This window comes from Apium graveolens, chromosome 10 (assembly GCF_009905375.1).
Source record: "Apium graveolens cultivar Ventura chromosome 10, ASM990537v1, whole genome shotgun sequence".
Taxonomy (NCBI): Eukaryota; Viridiplantae; Streptophyta; class Magnoliopsida; order Apiales; family Apiaceae; genus Apium; species Apium graveolens.
Window position 1 is genome coordinate 184,750,477 of NC_133656.1, and position 19,692 is coordinate 184,770,168.

A 19,692-nucleotide genomic window follows, 5' to 3' on the forward strand; every position below is an offset into this window, starting at 1 on the left:
CTTTTTCTATGCTTCTGTGTTTTCTACCTTTTTGTTGGTTCTCATGGTTTCATGTAACAAGGCAGTGGCAGATAAATCAGGGGACCAAATGAGTATCTTGATCTGTTCCTTGTTTGTTTTTAGTATGTTTGTATTGACACCAAACTTAATTGTGATTATACTCAATTATGTATAAAAGTCATTACAATTTTGTTGATGGAGATATTAAGGTTCCATCGCGTCATTGTTGTCTGCATGACTTCCGAAAAAAATCTTCCTAAGAGATTCTGTAACTGATGCTAATGCATTGCAAGTTTTGCAACCTCAAGATTGAAGCAGCGTCTAAAACTAACAAAACAAACGTACCCAGGATATCCCGTTTATAGGCGGAGTTTAGAAAATGTAAGATGTACGCAGCCTTAACATGAACAGGTTGTTTTCGCAAAGATCCCAGCTCGAATAACAGTTTAATCATACCAAAATAAAACTATCTACAGTACTCTGTAGCAAGCTAGATCTTCATTTTCTAACTCACTCTCATCACTCCTAACAAACTGTTACAGCTCCTCACTAATTGTAAAGCAAACTGTATACTTTAATTTACCTTGATTTCTAGCTCAGCTCCAGCTCAGTTGGACAAGTTGAGTTAGTTTCTCTTTCCATCTTGAAATTGTCATGCTGGTACAGTTTTACTGGTAGGGTGTGAATTGTGAAGGTGCTTGAGCATTAACAACTTTTTAATTTTAAGAGTTAATTGCTGTTTGCAACCCCTACTTTTTCATTGAATAACAAAATTATATACTTACTTTCAAAAATGCACTTTGCAACCCCTAACTTTAAACATCAAATACAATATGTATCCCTTTAACGATTTTGTTAAAAATATTTATATTGTGAAGGGTAAAAATGAAATTCAGTAAAATATTTAAATAATAATTTTTTTAAATTAAACTAAAATTTAGAATTTCAATTTATTAAAATAATATTATTGTCAATTATTTAATTACTCGGTATATTTTTAAAATTTTAAAATAAAGATATATTTAGAAATTTTATGATTATATATATAAATATATATTTTGCTTAATAAATATATTTTAAGTATTTAACATTATAATTAATTTAGAGTATTACTAATAGAAATTAGCTATAATTTTTTTTCATGTAAAAAATGCATCAAAATAAATATTTTAATTAATTTGAAATTTTAGTTAAAAATATTAATATCTCAATTTCAATTTTATATTGTAGTTGATATTGAAAGTTAAGTGTTGCAAACTGTATTTTACTAAATATATATACTGTTTTAATTTTAAATGAAAGATGGGGGTTACAAAGTGTAATTAACTCTAATTTTAATTAAAAGCTAGTTTTCATATAAGCCTGACTTGACTTTCTATGTTATCTTCAAATAAGTAAATATATCAAATTTCTTGATTTTCTGATATATTTGGATAAATATCTCTATTTCGAAATTTATTTTCAAAAACTTTACCTGACACAGCAACTAACATTTTATCATTCCAACTTTTCACGTACTAAAAATTTTTTTTTATAAAAGTCCAAATTCATTTTTATAAGACTAAGTATGCTTATTAATTTATTAATTTTCAATAAAAACTTTGATTAATTTGATTTTGAAAAGTTAGAATATGTCAAAATCAAGTGCCAGAATCCACGTGTAAGGACCCATTGTAAGAAAAATGTTTCCGACCGCGCAAAGCAGTACATTGTAAAGTCTAAATTTGTGTAATTTTTATATGGAATCTTTAGGCGGCAGTTAATGTCAAAATCGAATTATATCTGATATTCAATATCAGCATTTGTTGCGTGAACAAATATTTTATTACTAAAAGATTGCCAATATACTTGGAACTTCAGATTTTTAACCTTTTAAATCTTTGCCTCCTAGAGTTTAAAGACTAGTCAATTTATAAATTTGTCTTATTTTGATCAATTTATTCATCTTCAAAATTTAGGGTAAAAATAAAAATTAGGCTTCGATTCATAAAACTTTAATTCTTTATTTCTTAAAGGAAGCTCTAGTTTTTTATATAAAATATAAAATGCTATAGTTTAAAGTTATGTATGAATTTGGAAATTTGGAGATTTAAGACTTTAAAGCTTAGTCAAATTTGTCAAACCAAAAATATCTCCAAATTAAATTTCTCTTAAGAAGACGGCCGTTAATTAGAATTGAAAAAGAAGGGGGAATCTTTGGCAGATATAAAAAAAATTAGGAATCTATCTGTCTTGTTACGTCCACGAGCACACTCAATGTGTCATCCATATTACATTCACCTTACACTAATTAACGTTGTTGCATTGGCCACTAACTATATAGGCGACATTTTCAAGTCATTGTAGTTATTTGTAACCAATCACACGACTTTCTTTTTTAAACAAACATTCATATCCAAATCTCTCTCTCCCCATCTTCTAACTGTGTTGATGGGGCAGCAGAGACTAGACTCTCAACTTCTGGGAACTCGTCAAGATTCATTCTTAAGAAGATGGTGGGCCAGAGCTTTGTGCTTACTTTTGGGCCTCATTATCCTAGCATGTATGTCTCAAAAAACTACTCTTTTTAGTTTGTTGATAGTTGAATTTGTCCTAGTAATCTGGTGGCTTAAGTTTTGATGATAACGTTTATGATACCAGGATTCTTGATTCTTCTTCTACACGGGTTCTTGATTTTTCATGTTTATGTATGTTTAACTGCTGAACTTGATTTCTGTGTAAATTTTTTGGGTTTCATCATAGTCAACAGGAAGCTCCCTTGACATAAAATTGATCATCCATAGACCATGGTAATGTAACACACTCAATGTCCCTCTTATCTTGGTAACGGTGTATATTTGGATGATTGTGTGCATGAGTATTTAAATTTACGTAATTGATCATGTTATAATCTAATTAAGTTGAGATCTTATATGACATCTTAAGTTTTTTGATAAGTTCATTACTTGACCTAGTACGAGCTCAAATTTGGCTCATTGTCACCTCGTAATATTTTTACAATTTATTATGGACACAAATAAAAATTTATGCCCCAAAGACCATAATTCGAGTAATTTTTTTTTTTTTTTTGGGAAAATATCCTCAGCTGAAATGATTGTCACTGGCATAGTTCTTACTGGAAAAGTCTTAATCTTAGGGTATTTATGCGATAGTATTATAAGTATGGCCGTAATACATGAGTTAATTTTAATCTTCTGATACAGGGTGTGCTCAAACTTAACCTAATGTTAGCTGATTTTATTTAATTTTTATTGTCTCCCAGTTGCTGGCCTCACAGTTACAGACCGTTTGGATTATGGGATGGTAATTAGTCTAAGCAAGTATAAGCATGACAAAAAAATTCCAAATGGTGAAGTTGTTGAGTCAGACAAAGCAGTTGTTGCAGCGGATGATGCTAGGTGCTCTGAAATTGGCGTCCTAGTGCTTAGACAAGGTGGACATGCTGTTGATTCCGCTGTAGCAACTGCTCTATGCCTCGGTGTGGTCAATCCGATGGCTAGTGGAATTGGCGGTGGAGGTTTCATGGTTGTTAGATCTTCAGCAACTTCACAAACGCTAGCATTTGACATGAGGGAAACTGCTCCCTTGGCTTCTTCGCAGGTTCTTAAGTGTAGCTAAATATGTAAATTAGCTTAATCAGTAATGCTTTGCAGGTTCTTAAGTGTAGTTTAATGTGTTCATTGAGTGTAATTGGCTAATTTTATCTAACAGAATATGTATGCAAACAACCCGGATACTAAGTCTCTTGGAGCACTGTCATTGGGTGTACCTGGGGAGCTAGCTGGCCTTTTTGAAGCTTGGTTGAAATATGGACGATTGCCTTGGAAGACATTATTTCAACCTGCCATCAAACTTGCAAGAGAAGGTTTTGTGATAGCTCCATATCTTGCAAATGCAATTCATGGGCACGCAGATTCAATCACAAGTGATCCTGGTTTGCAAAAAGTTTACGCACCAAATGGTATAGTGTTAGAAGCTGGGGATTTATGCTATAATAAGGAACTTGCCAACAGCTTAAAAACAATAGCAGAACAAGGACCACAAGCTTTTTATAGTGGTGAGGTTGGAGAGAAGTTCGTTAAGGATGTGAGAAATGCTGGTGGTATATTGACGATGGAAGATTTGAAGAGTTACAAAGTTGAAGTTACGGAGGCTTTGGCTGTGAATGCCATGGGCTATACTATATTAGGAATGCCTCCTCCATCAAGTGGAACACTCGGAATTTCTCTGGTAGGTAGATTACCGTTTCCTTTCTTCATTTGTTTAGCACAAACATATCCTAATGCCCTCGTCTTCTTATTTAACTTTAGCTAGGTATGGTTCTTTACAACTTGCAACACTTTAACTGATTATATAGTGATGGTGTCACAGGTGCTGAATATATTGGATAGCTATGCAAGTTCAAATGCTGCAAAAGGAACTCTGGGCTTGCATCGTTTAATCGAAGCATTAAAACACATGTTTGCTTTTAGAATGAACTTGGGTGATCCCGACTTTGTGAACATCAGTAAAACCGTATCTGACATGCTTTCTCCATCATTTGCCAAAAATATTCAGCAAAGGATATTTGACAATACAACCTTCCCTTCTGAATATTATATGCACAGGTTCAACTTGTTATCTCAGAATTTGCATAGAACTCTTTACTTGATCACAAACTTGTCTGATTTCTAATGGCCACCAGGTGGAGTCAGCTGAGAGACCATGGTACCAGCCATTTCTGTATTGTAGACGCAGAACGAAATGCTGTATCAATGACAACCACCGTAAATTATAGTTTTGGAGCTAAGGTGCTCTCACCTGCCACCGGTATTGTGCTCAACAATGAAATGGATGACTTCTCCACGCCTACCGAGATATCCAATGATCATCTCCCTCCATCACCTTCTAATTTCATCGAGCCAAATAAGAGACCATTGTCTTCAATGACTCCGATAATAGTTCTCAAGGTCTGTAAGAGCTGCATTTTGATAACAGATACGACATGTATATGACTCTCAGGCATATATGCAAAGTTAATTTGAAGGTGGTGTTGCTAACATAGTATAATCTTGTGTGTATAATGGTTGCAGGATAATCAGTTAGCGGGGGTAATTGGAGGCAGTGGAGGCTTATACATAATTCCAGCGGTACTCCAAGTTTTTCTTAATTACTTTATCTTAGGCATGGAACCATTGGCAGCTGTTCAGAGTCCAAGAATCTACCACAAGGTCTTACTATTTTCAACAACCTTTACCTTATTTCATCTGCTTTTATATTTAACAAGCAAGAATGTTAAAATTTCGACTAAACGATTGAAATGCAGTTGATACCAAATGTGGTTTTGTACGAAGATTGGAATTGTATTGATGGTGAGCATATAGAGCTTGCATATGAGACACGGAAATACTTGGAAGAGAGAGGTCATGAATTGGAGGCTAAATCAGGGGGAGCCATATGCCAACTTGTTGTTCAAGACTTCCAGAACACAAACGCTATAGGCCGGAAAAATGGGAAAGCAGCAAAAGACCAAGTACTACATGGGATTCTTACTGCAGTTAGTGATCCTAGGAAAGATGGGAAGCCTGCAGCTCTCTGATGATTTGTGTTATAATAGTTAACAATCTTGTACATATCATTACATCGAACAGTGGATACAGACAGAGAGCTTGGCTGTTCCCTGATAGTTGTCACAAACATAATAAATCCACGGAAAAATCTCACGAGACAAATATCCCAGGTTCTGAGAAACAGTGTAACAAGCTCAAAATCTGACCCGGCTCATTGCACTTCACTTCACTTGTCTCCTCTGCTAAACGGTAAAATCTTACACATTACTACTACAATTTATGGTGACATTACCTTATACTGAATCTCTGTTCAGTCTTTGGGTCAAATAGTCAATACAGGCCACCGAGTTCTTACTGCACACTACTTATGTCTGATCAGCAACCTATTTACTTACAAAATTCTAAGGCAAGGAGGTCCCTAAATCATATCGTTAAGACAATAGTAGCTCGTCTTAGATGAGTACATTACTTATTTTTTCCATTTACCTTCCTTTTCCCCGGCATTGATTCTTTGTTTTGCAATTTAGAAACAGGGGTTTAAAGAAAACTGTGGTTAGAAATTTAATGGTGTGAACAATACTAATCCTCAGACTCATGCTTCATAAACATCTGACGTGACTCGTAAACAGATCTCCCAAAACTAACAAATTAAGCAATGCAAGATAAATAAAGCTATGAAAACGCCTGATATAGAAGCAAAGCGATGGCTGAATGCCTGTTAAGCACGTAAATGAACTTGATGGTATAATAAGGGGAAAATAATTACTATACAACATATCTCACAACACACAAAGTTTAACTAATAATAAGATTTGTACTTGTTCAAAATTAAAAAAAAAAATTTACAAAAATTGAATTATCAACATTGCAGCCACCCTTACTTGCTTCCTGAGTCAACTACCCGACGATCACCCTCTTCTTGCTCTTTGCTAATTTTGGAGGGGTCTTTGGCAACTGGAAAACTAGGTTGATTCGTCGATGACAGAAGCCTAGCCCACATCCTATCTGTTATAATAACCTTGTTCCGTTTCTCAGTAATTCGCTGCAGATCAGTATAAAAGTTAGTCTGCGGTTAGCAATCAGTGGAATTCAATGTCATGTAGCATGTTTATTATCAAATAGGCAACTAACATAGAAGGGTATGTATGCGTTTCTGCCATTTACAGGCGCAACAGTAAATCCTGTGAAACCAGCCATAGCTCCATGAACAGCACATTGAGCAAGAAGTGTGCAGAACACATTATCAGATGCATTGCTAGGAACAGCTCTAATCATGTAAGTAGGATCTGCCAGACACCAAAATAGCATTGCTTCATCTCAAGTGTCCGTAAGTTAATAAAGTTTTTGCATTACTTTTAAAATTTTGTAAATAACCTTATAAAAATTCAAATATAAACTTGAAACGTAAAATGTATCAACCTATGTATTTGAGGGTAACATGCATAAACTTTTCTCCAGTCTCGTCAGTTCTTGAGAAGTATTCCTGCATTCCATTTAATATGTTGCTCAACAAGCGACAATGAATTCATAATATGCATTAGGATCAGATTCAGAATGCATACCTTGATCTTTTGAGACATCCAAATCCCAATATCTTGCAGAACGTGGTTCCCGGAAGCATCTTGTTTTTCAGCAGTTTGTGATTCTGCAGTGACGAGCTCCTGGCCTGCACCTTCAGCTATGACGATGACCATATGACCGTTTTCTTTTAGACGTTTCTCTATAAATTGAAACAGACCACCCGGTCCTTCAAGATAAAAGGGCGACTCTGGAATCAAGCAACAGTCAACATCACGGCTGGCAAGAGTAGCAAACATAGCAATAAACCCTGCACAAAGTTTGAACATCCGAACATATCATAAACATTACAATAAAACTACTATATTATGTAGTACAAATGTGCAAATTATTTACTCAAGAAATAAATTTTAGATGTGCCAACAGGAGCTATGCTATAGTTAGCTTTTTGTCATAATCCTCAAGTATACTTAATTAAATATCGGATTCGGAATGAAAATTCTACATGTTTGCTGGGCAGGATAATAGAAAAGAACAAAGAGTACATTGAAAGTGTTCATGTGTTTGAATATTACCACTATGGCGACCCATCAACTTCACCAGACCGATACCATTTTCCATACTTTCAGCTTCGACATGGGCTGCATTGATAGCACGTTGAGCTTCCTCAACAGCAGTATCGAACCCAAACGACTTATCAATAACCTGTCACAGGATGTTATTGTCAGTAAGCTGTAAGTGTTCGTGTGTGTTTAAGGTCCATGAATTTGTGTTCATCACGGACTGATTGTCAAAAGAAGCAATGCTTCAAATGTACAGCATGATAAGCAACATACCGGGATGTCATTGTCAATAGTTTTGGGGATTCCAGCAACTGCTACTTTAAGACCACGCCTTCTGATTTCCTGCATGATAGAGGATCTGAGTGTAGCACATATAAGCCATGATTTCAACAAAATATAAATTACTATTTTCATAAAGAACAAGTGAATGGCATCTCGTTACGCCAATGTACCTCAAAAATAAAAGAGGCCCCCTTTTGTGTTCCATCTCCTCCAATGATATAAACCTTATAAACAAAAGGTCATAAAAAGATTGTTTAACAGGTGCAGAACTAAGTTGCAAGTTAAAAGTATGAAGAATACTCTTAAAATGTATCTGCAATATTCTTGTTACCTGATTGATTCCTCGGTCCTGAATGGAGTCGACTATCTTCTTAGTGTCATGTCCGCCTCGGGATGTCCCAAGTATAGTTCCACCACGTTTATGGATATTGTTGACAACCTTCGGTGTTAAAGGGATTGTATTACGAGAATAGAAACCTTTGTATCCTCCCTGCAGATGCCACCATATAAGTTTACCTCGTCGAACGATTAATTAAGGAAGCAACCCAAATTTACTAGACTTTTATCCTATTCCTTGTATCATCTTGAAATGGAATATGCTACAAAGACCGTGTGAGAAAAGAGACGTCCCATTGAATCAATAACAGATGAAAAAATCTGAAAACTGACAGTTTCAACCAACTTACTGATAAACTAATCTTATGTTCTGGAAATATGAAATTGTGATGTAATTATAAAATACGGGCTTACATCTATACCGACCACTTTATTCACGCCATACATATTGTACAAGCCACAGACAATCTCCCTGATCACCGTGTTGAGCCCAGGGCACAGGCCTCCACACGTCACAATGCACGCATGAACTTCATCAGATTCAAAGTATACCTGAAGCATACATTTAGTTGCATATGTAAATGCCAATCAAATGAGCCTTATACTTTCGAGTTTCTAAATGTCCTCAAAGGTTACCTGTTGAGTAGCTCCAGCTCGTCGATAGTGTGTTCCTCTTGGACTATCCTTGTGAACAACAATCTACAAAAGGACCAAAGCTCTTGCATAAGATGGAAACAAGTGATACATCATCACTATTGCAAGAAAAGAAAAAGGCCTTACCATCTGTGCAATAGTGTCATCGCAATCGACACAGACTTTCCTAAATGAAAAAATTTAATCAGTTAGCTCCTTCATCTAATCAGCACACACCAACATTATCAAACTTACTATTCGATGAAATGCTAGAACCCCTATCGAAAGATTATCGAAGTTGAAACAGAACAAAAATACTGAACTTACCTTGCAATAGAATATGCAGTATTGGCTTGCAGTGGATTGGTAAATGTCTGCGAAGAAGGGAAAGATCAAAAATCAGAATAAAGTAAATGGTAATCGGTTATTTTCAGAAAGAAATGAATCCAAAATCGTAATTTGAAAGTATGCCCAATCTGACCGCATGTACATGCATTCGAAACTAAAATACTTTGGGTCAACACAGTTCTTTGCATGCATCCATCAAAATTTATCTGAATTACATAAATTTTCGAAATTAAACGTCATGCTTATCTCTACATTTTAAATTTCATTATATCTATGCACAAAAAACAAACACATACTAAAAGGTAATATTTTCGTGACAACGATGAGAACCAAAAAATTTCATAAAATCATTTATATAAAAATGGTAGCAAAATCTGTGGTTGTCACGTTACATGTACCTTTATTTAAGTAAATATTTAGAAGAGAAAGAGAGGTATACCGGTAAATTAGAAATGTAATCGGAGAAATGAGGAACATCTTCAAGAACATAACCATCTTCACCCATGACAATCTTGGGTTCCAAATTACCAGCAGCCGACGAAGAGAAGCTTACAGAACCGTTTTTAAATTTGGACAAAGAATTTGGACTTAAATTTTCTCCCTGCATATTCATCCTAATAATCGAAGAACTTACCATCGATGCTTCCATTTTTCAGAACAAATGATCATCAAATGTTTTATTAGCTAACTATATTTAAAAATAATATGTATGTACGTAAATCTTTATGTGTTTTCAAGTAAACAATAGGTGAATGTACATAATTAGATTAGAGGGAAGAAGAAAAACGCTGAGTCTCGGCCAAGGCTTTAAAAATCTGGAAAGTATTTAAGGATGGAAGGAGGTGAAAGAATGGAGGAAAATTCAGCAGCAGGGACGCCTTGCAGGAGTTTCCATTTATAGATATTAGATTCTTTGCATGTACTACTAAATGCTCCATCAAATTATTAGTTGGATTATTTATTTTCATCATGAATTTGTTATACGAATTATTCAAATAAAAAAGATTCACACTTCTCCTAGTTAGATGAAAATCCTAACAAGCTGAGATCGTCATCGAAGAGTTCAGTCTCGGCTCTAAAATGTGTTAATAAGACTCTTACCTGTATTTTATATTAAATTCTAACCGGGATATCTAAAACATGCTGGCACATCATAATCAGTTTGTCATTAATTTGGTAATAATAGTTAAAATATAATATTAATTCGTAACTTTTTATTATTAAAAGAATAATAATAATAATAATATTCATTATATAATAAACCGAATTTGGAGGAAACTGTACTTTCGAAGGAAACAAAAAGTGAAGAGGGATTAGATGGAGAGGCACGGGGTTTACATGACATGCTACTGCTACGTTTAACATCATTGTTTAGATTTTGTGTTTTTTTGGGGGGATAAAGTAATATGGTTGAGCTAGAGAGGCCCAATCTAACCAAAACACAGTTTGTTAAGCAGCCCAGTCCAGAGTTTTTTTTTTCTATTGTCATTCCAGACTCAGACTAGAGAATATCATTGTTAGGCAAGTCCAAGAATGCCCTAAATTAATGTCCTAAACTAGAATTTAAGACATTTTATTTAAACACTACTACAAAATTAAACTTAGGATACACTACTTGCATAGTATTTTCGAAAAAGTGTTATAGAAGTATATCGCTTACATAGTATTTTCTAAAAAACAGCTATGCAAGTTATAGTAATAAGAAATAAAAATAAATTAAAAATTTAAAAAGTAACAAACATAACGTGTAAGGAGGAAGCGCTATTGGAGAACCGCACTTGCATAGCATTTTGTATAAGTGCTATCCTAGTTTCCGTTTTCTAAGTAATTTTTATTATTATTTTTTTTTGAAACTATTATTTTTTATTTATTAATCAACTCTTAAATAACGCTTATGCAAGCATTTTAGAAGTAATTGTCTTTTAGATAATATATATATATATATATATATATATATTTTAATGTAAAAACACCAGAGATGACTCTTACTGTGTTCTCGATTCAATCGTCTCATCAAAGATGAAGATATACATATGAATCAATATACACATGTATATTCTGGCAATTGGCTTACGTTTCAATCGATTTGGGAGATACAATCTATTTTTTATTCAACCAGTTTCTTGTTCTTCTCGTTCTTAAAACCCTAAACGAACGATTTGGGGGTTCAATCGATTTGTTGTTTTATCTCAAATCGATTAAGCTGATATTGTTCATTAATTCAAAGATGGTATTTCAGCCCGCTTGGTTGATCTGGGGCATTGATATTATACTTGTGTTCTCCATAGAATTAATTTCTTTGAGCGATGACTACAGCTTATAGATTACTGAACTCCCATGTGTTAATTTCTGTTTGTATAAGGTATTTTCAATTTCTATTAGCATTATTTGAGGAGTACAGGTAATTAAAAATTCTTTAGGCGGTAATTGAGATAATTCCTTTCACAGCAACCCATTTGATTGAATGTGTTATAGTGTTTGTGTGTGTATGTGTATGTGTTTTATTCTTGTATTGTGAAGTGTCAACTACAAATTAGCAAAAGAGTAGGTGTTTGATTATTATTATCTGTGACAACTACAACAACATCACGTATTTATATTTATTCATTCATTTTTTGTGGTATTAATTTGTGACCAGACAGGCCAAGATGTTTTCCAAGTCTATTTGCAAGCATCATCAGTAAGTATTGCAATGAAAACCTATACAACTGATCAAACTCAAGGTAAGATTGCACTCTTTCTTTTTTCTACAATCTCACTGATGTTTATGGTTAAGATAGTTTAGCTAGTAGAATTTTTAGTCTTATATTTTATTTTTGCAAAATAATTTATCCACCTAGTGATTACTAATGCTCTCCTAATAATATCCATAAATGACTTGATAGTGATAGTGTTTTCGGTGAAGAGCAACCTACATAGAATTTTAAGTTGTGCATATACTTTTTAGAACTTTTTAGCACATGGAACCTGAAAACATTATTCTTTTCACTGAAGGTGAGTTTTGCGCCATGCTAGTTAGGTTCTCTATTTTTTTACTTGGGTGTATTAGAATGAGAGTTTTTGGTTTGATATGAATGAGTGATGCATGGTCCTTTGCAACCCTGCTTTAAAAACATGACAGAATCAAGATTTTGCCTTCCATACATACAACTAAGTCCTCTTTACAAGGAACCTTGTCTAGCTTTCTACCAAGAGTAGAAATCAAGGTCTATGATATAGCTGTATCAATAATGAAAATAAGTGAAGAAATAGAATGAACCTGCACAGCTGCATACATAGATAATCGAATTTTTCCATCAAGCAACAACTAATCATACAATGGATTTTTCTAGTGTGTGCTCATCGACACACACTAAGCAACAACTAATCATATAATGGATATTTCTGAAAGGAATATGTCCTAAGTCCAATCATGTATTAGGATTTAGGAATAACTTCCTGTGTAATATGTTTTGATTTCATTGATATTAATAAAAGACTTGTTTTGTTTTTATTACGGGCTCTATCTATTTAAGTGTTTAAATAAGATATACCATAGTTTAGAGTAAAACTTTTTATGGATTATGATGAGATCATAATAGTGAGACCTAAAAGATGATAACTCTGAACTTAAATAGTTCCTGGTCGTAGGATTACTAACTGGTAATTAATAATCCGCAAAGATCGGTACATACTATGTTTGCTTCATTATGAAGGATGTCTGTTCTCATAGACATTTGTGTGGTGACACTATAGCTAGTATGTAGGTGCTTAATATAGAATAAGTTCACTGAACATGACTCGCCCAGCTGAACAACTGATGGAGTTCACTCACGTGTCAGCAGTTGTTCACATAGTGATAGTTGTACAAGTATCCTTAGACTTGAGGTCATCATAGTCATCTTGTGTACACTGAACTATGCTTTGATTTAGTTCTTAGTCTCCAGGGACAATTATTAGGGCTCTACTGGGTATAGGAATTTGTACACGAAGATAGTGTATGATCAATAAAGGATCTACCCCTTCCAGTGAAGGAAGCGAATGTTCAAGGCTGATCCACTTATGCTAATTCAGGAATCTCTGGCGAGAGTGAATGAAATTAGAAAGGAGTTTCTAATTTGCATAGAACTAAGCATAGTAAATGGTAAGCAAGTGATTGAATTAGATAGGCTTGACACGAGATCCATGCCTTGTATTTAATCGGGACATTGTAGGGTAGAAGGAGTTTATTGTACGGTAACTATTCACTGAATATGTTCTTGGTATTCTAAGCAGTGAATTCATATTATCCGGATAGTCGCGATACGCTGAGAAGTATCCCTCACGATGTAGAATAAATATGATTAATTAATTAATTATATTTAATAAATTAGAGAATTTATATAAATAATGATAAAATAGTTTTATTATTATTTATTTCTACTACCGGCTTAATATTGAACCTACAGGGTCACACCATAAAAAGAGAATGATTTAATGGTGGAGGAATTAATTAATAATGACTGATAATTATTTATTTATGAAATAAATAATTAATTGGCAAATTTAATAATTGATTAAATGAGATTTAATTGATTATAAATTAATTAAGAAAAGTTCTTAATATTATTAATTAAAGGATTTAATTTTTGGAAATTAAATCAAGAGAGAGAATTATTTCTAAAGTGTTTAGAAAAAGGATTAATAATTAAAAGGTGTTTTAATAATAATGAGAATAATAAATGGGATAGTAAAAATATTATTTATGGGAAAATTTCAGCTGAAAATTTTGCCTATAAATATACTATTATAGACCCTATTTTCATTCGAACCCAAAAAACCAAAAGTTTTAGAAAACCAAATTCTCTCCACCTCCTCCTCCTCCTTAACGTCGTTTTCTTGGTGGATACCGGTGGAGTGCTTCACGTTTGAAGAGCAGCTGCTAAGGATCTCCGATCGTTGCTCTTGGATCGCATATTAAAGGTTAGTGATCGATCCCTATGTTTTTACCACGATTTATATGCTTTTATTTGGATTTTATATGTGTAAAAGTGTTTTACCATGCCTCCGCTGCGATTAAAATCCAACAATGGTATCAGAGCATATGTTGTATGCATATAGATCTGTGGTAAAAATTTCAGAATTTTATGTGCTTGTATGAATTAATTATGATTTTTCAAGTTATATCATGGATTAATTTTGTCTGATGAGAAATCGTTTCTCAGAATAATTTTGATTGTTGATCTGGGTTCTACAAGTGTTGTAGATCGTCTGGGTATTTTTTTCATAATTTTATGATGTATAGATTTTTTATTATGAATTTTTGAAGATCTTGCAATTAAATTCGTAATTAAATAATCATATATATATATATTATTTGTTAGTATGTATATATATATACACATCTGCTGATGTTGCTTGTCTGTCTGTTGGAGTAAAGAAAAGCAAAGGTACAAGGTACATAACTATCAGGCGCGGCAACCGAGGAAAGCAACGGCGGCTGCTGAAAAAGAAAAAAAAAAGGGTCTCGCGCATTCCGGGAATGCGTTACACCCTGTGGCGCATTCACGAAATACGTTACACCTTTTAATTGGTTAAAATGGTTGTAACGCATCACCGGAATGCGTTACAGGGCTTGTAACGTGTTCCTGTAATGCGTTACAGCCCGACTGTCAAGATTAAAATTGATTTTGTGGGAGTTTCGTAACTCCGTTTTAGGCGTGCAATATACCGTTGTATTCGTTTTTCCGAGACGGATCTAATGGAGTGATCAATTTTAGTTTATATAAAAGTTTTGATCTGTTTATATTTCCGGAAGTGTTTTAAAGCTGTTTTTAACTATTTTAACTGCTTTTAAATGCTTCATGTGATACATAGAGATGTATAATGCTTAGACTAATGTGCTAGATGATATAACATGCCTACCTTGATGTTTATTCATGTTGATATATGTGATATATGCTTAGTTTATCATGCGATGATAGATTTAGGTGAACTTAAATGAACATAAGGCGTTTGTTAGACAACCTAGTATAGTGAAATTGTTTCATAACCTTAATAACAATATTATGAATACAATCATGAGATTCTTGTGTTTGTGAAACACGTAATTGAATATGAATTTTCAATATGAGAGAAAGGATGATTCTGTCAACAACAGATTTCTATCTGTAAGAAAGGGTTATTAAGTGACGTCTCTTGACAATGCTCCACCCGATCTGGGAATCATCTGATTATTGATTATTGATTTGAAATATTTAATTTAAAAGGAAGAATCTCTTTATAATATAATTATGATTGTAACGTAATATAATCCCTCTAAAATTAAATAATATCAAGTAGTAATTGGCCAATGATACAACGGGCTTGTGTCAGTCATAACCTTCCAACATGATAGAAAGTAGTTCTTATTTTTGAATCATTATCGGTTCGTGCTACAGCCGACGGCTTTGATTTCGAAATAATAAATACTTGTCTATTACATAGAGATGTGTACATTGAATAAGAATCTAAAGGTCGGTACGTGCCACAGCCGTGGGCCTTTGGGGACTGATTCAACTGTACAAAATGTTGGGTTAGACTTGACTTAGAATATTGAGTTTGTCGTGCCACAGCCGGGACTCAATTATTCAAGAGGCTAAAGTTTAATTAGGGAATAACATTAGATGTAATTGACAAGAGTTGTCTGCCTATTGAACATTACATGGCGGTTCGTGCTACAGCCGGGGTTGTGTAATGGAATGTAGGATCCCTATTCCCACTAGCATTATGAATGCTTAATTTTTCACGTATCAAACTTTAGCCTCTTGAATAATTGAGTCCCGGCTGTGGCACGACAAACTCAATATTCTAAGTCAAGAGTTGTCTGCCTATTGAACATTACATGGCGGTTCGTGCTACAGCCGGGGTTGTGTAATGGAATGTAGGATCCCTATTCCCACTAGCATTATGAATGCTTAATTTTTCACGTAGGGGGTTGAATAAATTAGCTAAACTAGTAAAGCCACTTATTAATAAAGACCCGATTCATATAGTGTTTTAAAATGAAATCGAATATTTGCTAAGTGTTGTTATGTGTTTATCATTTACAGATTTACTTTGTATGTTATGTCTTCTGCACTATCACTCAGGAGTATACTAGATGCTCACAAATTGACTGGTCCTAATTATGCTGACTGGCTTCGAAACTTGAGATTTGTTCTCAGGATTGAGAAGCTGGAATACGTGATTGACTCACCTAAGCCTACTGAACCTGCTAGTGATGCACATAATGATGAACATGTTATGTATCGTAAGTGGATAGATGATGCAAATGTTGCTCAATGCATCATGCTAGCTTCCATGAACATTGAGCTACAGAAGCAACATGAGCATATGGATGCTCACACTATCCTCATGCATCTACAAGAGTTGTATGATGTGGCGGGGAGGACAACTCGATATGAGATATCGAAGGAGTTGTTCGGTTGTAGGATGTCTGAGGGATCATCTGTGAATGACCATGTACTTAAGATGATCAATTTGATTGAACGTCTTGGACAACTTGGTTTTGCCATGGATGGGGAGCTGAGCCAAGACTTGGTCTTGCAATCGCTTCCGAGTTCGTTCTCGCAGTTTGTTGTGAACTTTCACATGAATAAGTTGGATGTCAGCCTGCCTGAACTCCACAACATGTTGAAGACTGCGGAATCGAATTTTCCCCCTAAGAAGAGTTCTGTTCTTCTAATTGGTGAAGGTTCCAATCCTAAGAAAAGGAAGAGGAACCCTTCCAAGAAGAAGAAAGTAGGTGAGAAAACGCCGGTTCCACCAAAAGCTGAAGACCCCAAGAGCAAAGTTGTTTGCTTTCACTGTAACAAGGTGGGGCACTGGAAGAGGAACTGCAAGGTTTACCTTGCAGAATTGAAGAAGAAGAAGGGTAGTGAGACTACCGCTTCTGATTCAGGTATGTTCATGATAGAAGTGAATATGTCATTAAATCAAATTTCTACTTGGGTATTAGATACCGCCTGTGGTTCTCAAATCTGCAATTTGTTGCAGGGACCAAGGAGAAGTAGGACTCTTGAGGAAGAGGAGGTGATTCTACTGATGGAAAATGGAGCAAGAGTTGCTGCTGAAGATGTAGAATCATTTCATTTACATATGCCTACAGGCAAGACTATTATTTTAAATAATTGTTATTTTGTTCCCTCGATTGTGAGGAATATTATTCCCATGTTAGACTTGGCTGGATTTTCATTTATTATTGAGAATAATGAATGTTCTACTCTTAGAGATAATATTCTTTATGGACGTGGTACTTTAAATAATGGTCTGTATAAATGTGACATAATTTACTTCAGATTGAACAAACTAGCAAAAGAAAAGGGATGATGAAAATCTCACTTCATTGTGGCACTGCAGTCTCCATTTAGTAGACATCGAGAGAGGGCTGCAAATTTGCTAGGAATGGTACACACAGATGTATGTGGACCAATGTCTACGCAAGCCATGGGTGGATTTTCATACTTCATTACTTTCATAGATGATAGATCTGGATTCAGATATGTGTTTGATGAAACACAAGTCTGAGGCCTTTGAAAAGTTCAAAAAATATAAGTATGAAGTGGAGAAACAACCAAACATAGTATTATAACTCTTCGATCAGATCGAGGTGGTGAATACTTTAATGGAGTGTTTCTAGATTATCTCAAAGTAAATGGTATAGTCTCCCAGTGGACTCCTCCAGATTGGTATCTGAAAGGAGAAATCGAACTTTGTTAGACATAGTTCGGTCCATGATGAGCTATGCAAATCTTCCAGTATTCCTATGGGGTTATGCATTGGAAACCTCAGCATATTTACTGAATAAGGTGCCTTCCAAATCTGTTCCTCAAACTCCGTTTGAGATATGGAAAGAAAGGAAACCGAGTCTTAAACACGTTAAGATTTGGGGATGTCCAGCTTATGTCAAGTAAGTTGACCCAGATAAGCTGAAATATCGATCCGTAAAATGTAGTTTTGTGGGATATCCTAAAGAGACTTTAGGGTATTACTTTTACACCGATCATCGGGTGTTTGTCTCCAGACATGCTACCTTCTTGGAAAAGAAGTTTATCCTTGAAGGAAACAGTGGGAGCAAAATTGAACTTGATGAAGTTCAAGAAGCACAAACTACTACGGATCAAGTGGAAATACCTGTTCTGACTGAACAACCTTTTGTGGAACAGCCCATTCATAGAACAGGGAGAATGTCTCGCCAACCTGAGAGGTAATATGGCCTTGTCATTAAGAATGACAATGAGTTGTCGATCATTGATGATGACGATCCTGTAACCTATAATGAGGCTATTAGTAGTGTTGACTCAGAGAAATGACATAGTGCCATGAAATCCGAAAAGGAATCTATGTATACGGTATACGAAAGAATGATTGGAGCAGATGGCTAGGTGGAGACCTATAAGGCCAGGCTTGTGGCAAAAGGATTCAAACAAAGGCAATGAATTGACTTTGATGAAACCTTTTACCTGTAGCCCTGTTAAAATCAGTTCGGATTTTGCTTGCGAATGCTGCTTACTACGACTATGAGATCTGGCAAATAGCCAGATGGTTTTCTTTCCAAGGGAAATGAAAACCTAGTGTGTAAGCTGCTGCGAACCATATGTGGTTTAAAGCAAGCTTCTCGAAAGATGGAACATTCGTTTTGATGAGACAATCAAAGAGTTCGATTTTATCAAAAACGCAGATGAACCATGCGTCTACAAAAGGGTTAGTGGGAGCGCGGTAACATTTCTTGTATTGTATTGAAATAGAGTTGACACACATAACAACATAGCAGACCCACTCACAAAGCTACTTTCTGAAAGTCACTTTGATCGTCATAAAGACGAGATGGGTATTAGATACCAGAGTGATTGGCTTTAGTACAAGTGGGAGATTGAAAGTAATATGTCCTAAGTCCAATCATGTATTAGGATTTAGGAATAACTTCCTGTGTAATCTATTTTGATTTCATTGATATTAATAAAAGACTTGTTTTGTTTTTATTACGGGCTCTATCTATTTAAGTGTTTAAATAAGATATACCATAGTTTAGAGTAAAGCTTTTTATGGATTATGATGAGATCATAATAGTGAGACCTAAAAGATGATAACTCTAAACTTAAATAGTTCCTGGTCGTAGGATTACTAACTGGTAATTAATAATCCGCAAAGATCGGTACATACTATGCTTGCTTCATTATGAAGGATGTCTGTTCTCATAGACATTTGTGTGGTGACACTATAGCTAGTATGTAGGTGCTTATTATAGAATAAGTTCACTGAACATGACTCGCCCAGCTGAACAACTGATGGAGTTCACTCACGTGTCAGCACTTGTTCACATAGTGATAGTTGTACAAGTATCCTTAGACTTGAGGTCATCATAGTCATCTTGTGTACACTGAACTATGCTTTGGTTTAGTTCTTAGTCTCCAGGGACAATTATTAGGGCTCTACTGGGTATAGGAATTTGTACACGAAGATAG

General features: G+C 34.8%; 2 protein-coding genes across 2 annotated transcripts; one reads left to right on the forward strand and one right to left on the reverse strand.

The window, feature by feature from the left end:
- The first annotated feature begins 2,323 nt into the window (after positions 1–2,323).
- LOC141690271 (glutathione hydrolase 3-like) lies at positions 2,324–5,778 on the forward strand. The gene is made up of 7 exons (XM_074494971.1): positions 2,324–2,542; positions 3,263–3,600; positions 3,712–4,230; positions 4,372–4,607; positions 4,685–4,949; positions 5,073–5,210; positions 5,306–5,778. The coding sequence occupies exons 1-7, from the start codon at positions 2,431–2,433 to the stop codon at positions 5,576–5,578; spliced, it is 1,881 nt and encodes a 626-aa protein (XP_074351072.1). The 5' UTR covers positions 2,324–2,430; the 3' UTR covers positions 5,579–5,778.
- Positions 5,779–6,291: 513 nt separating this feature from the next.
- Positions 6,292–10,290, reverse strand: LOC141690273 (ATP-dependent 6-phosphofructokinase 6-like). Its single transcript, XM_074494972.1, has 13 exons — positions 9,669–10,290; positions 9,209–9,255; positions 9,029–9,068; positions 8,885–8,947; positions 8,663–8,800; positions 8,244–8,402; positions 8,083–8,136; positions 7,904–7,972; positions 7,643–7,772; positions 7,112–7,377; positions 6,969–7,032; positions 6,681–6,835; positions 6,292–6,591 (listed from the first exon to the last, which is right to left on the reverse strand). The coding sequence occupies exons 1-13, from the start codon at positions 9,876–9,878 to the stop codon at positions 6,427–6,429; spliced, it is 1,560 nt and encodes a 519-aa protein (XP_074351073.1). The 5' UTR covers positions 9,879–10,290; the 3' UTR covers positions 6,292–6,426.
- Between the last annotated feature and the right edge of the window lie 9,402 nt (positions 10,291–19,692).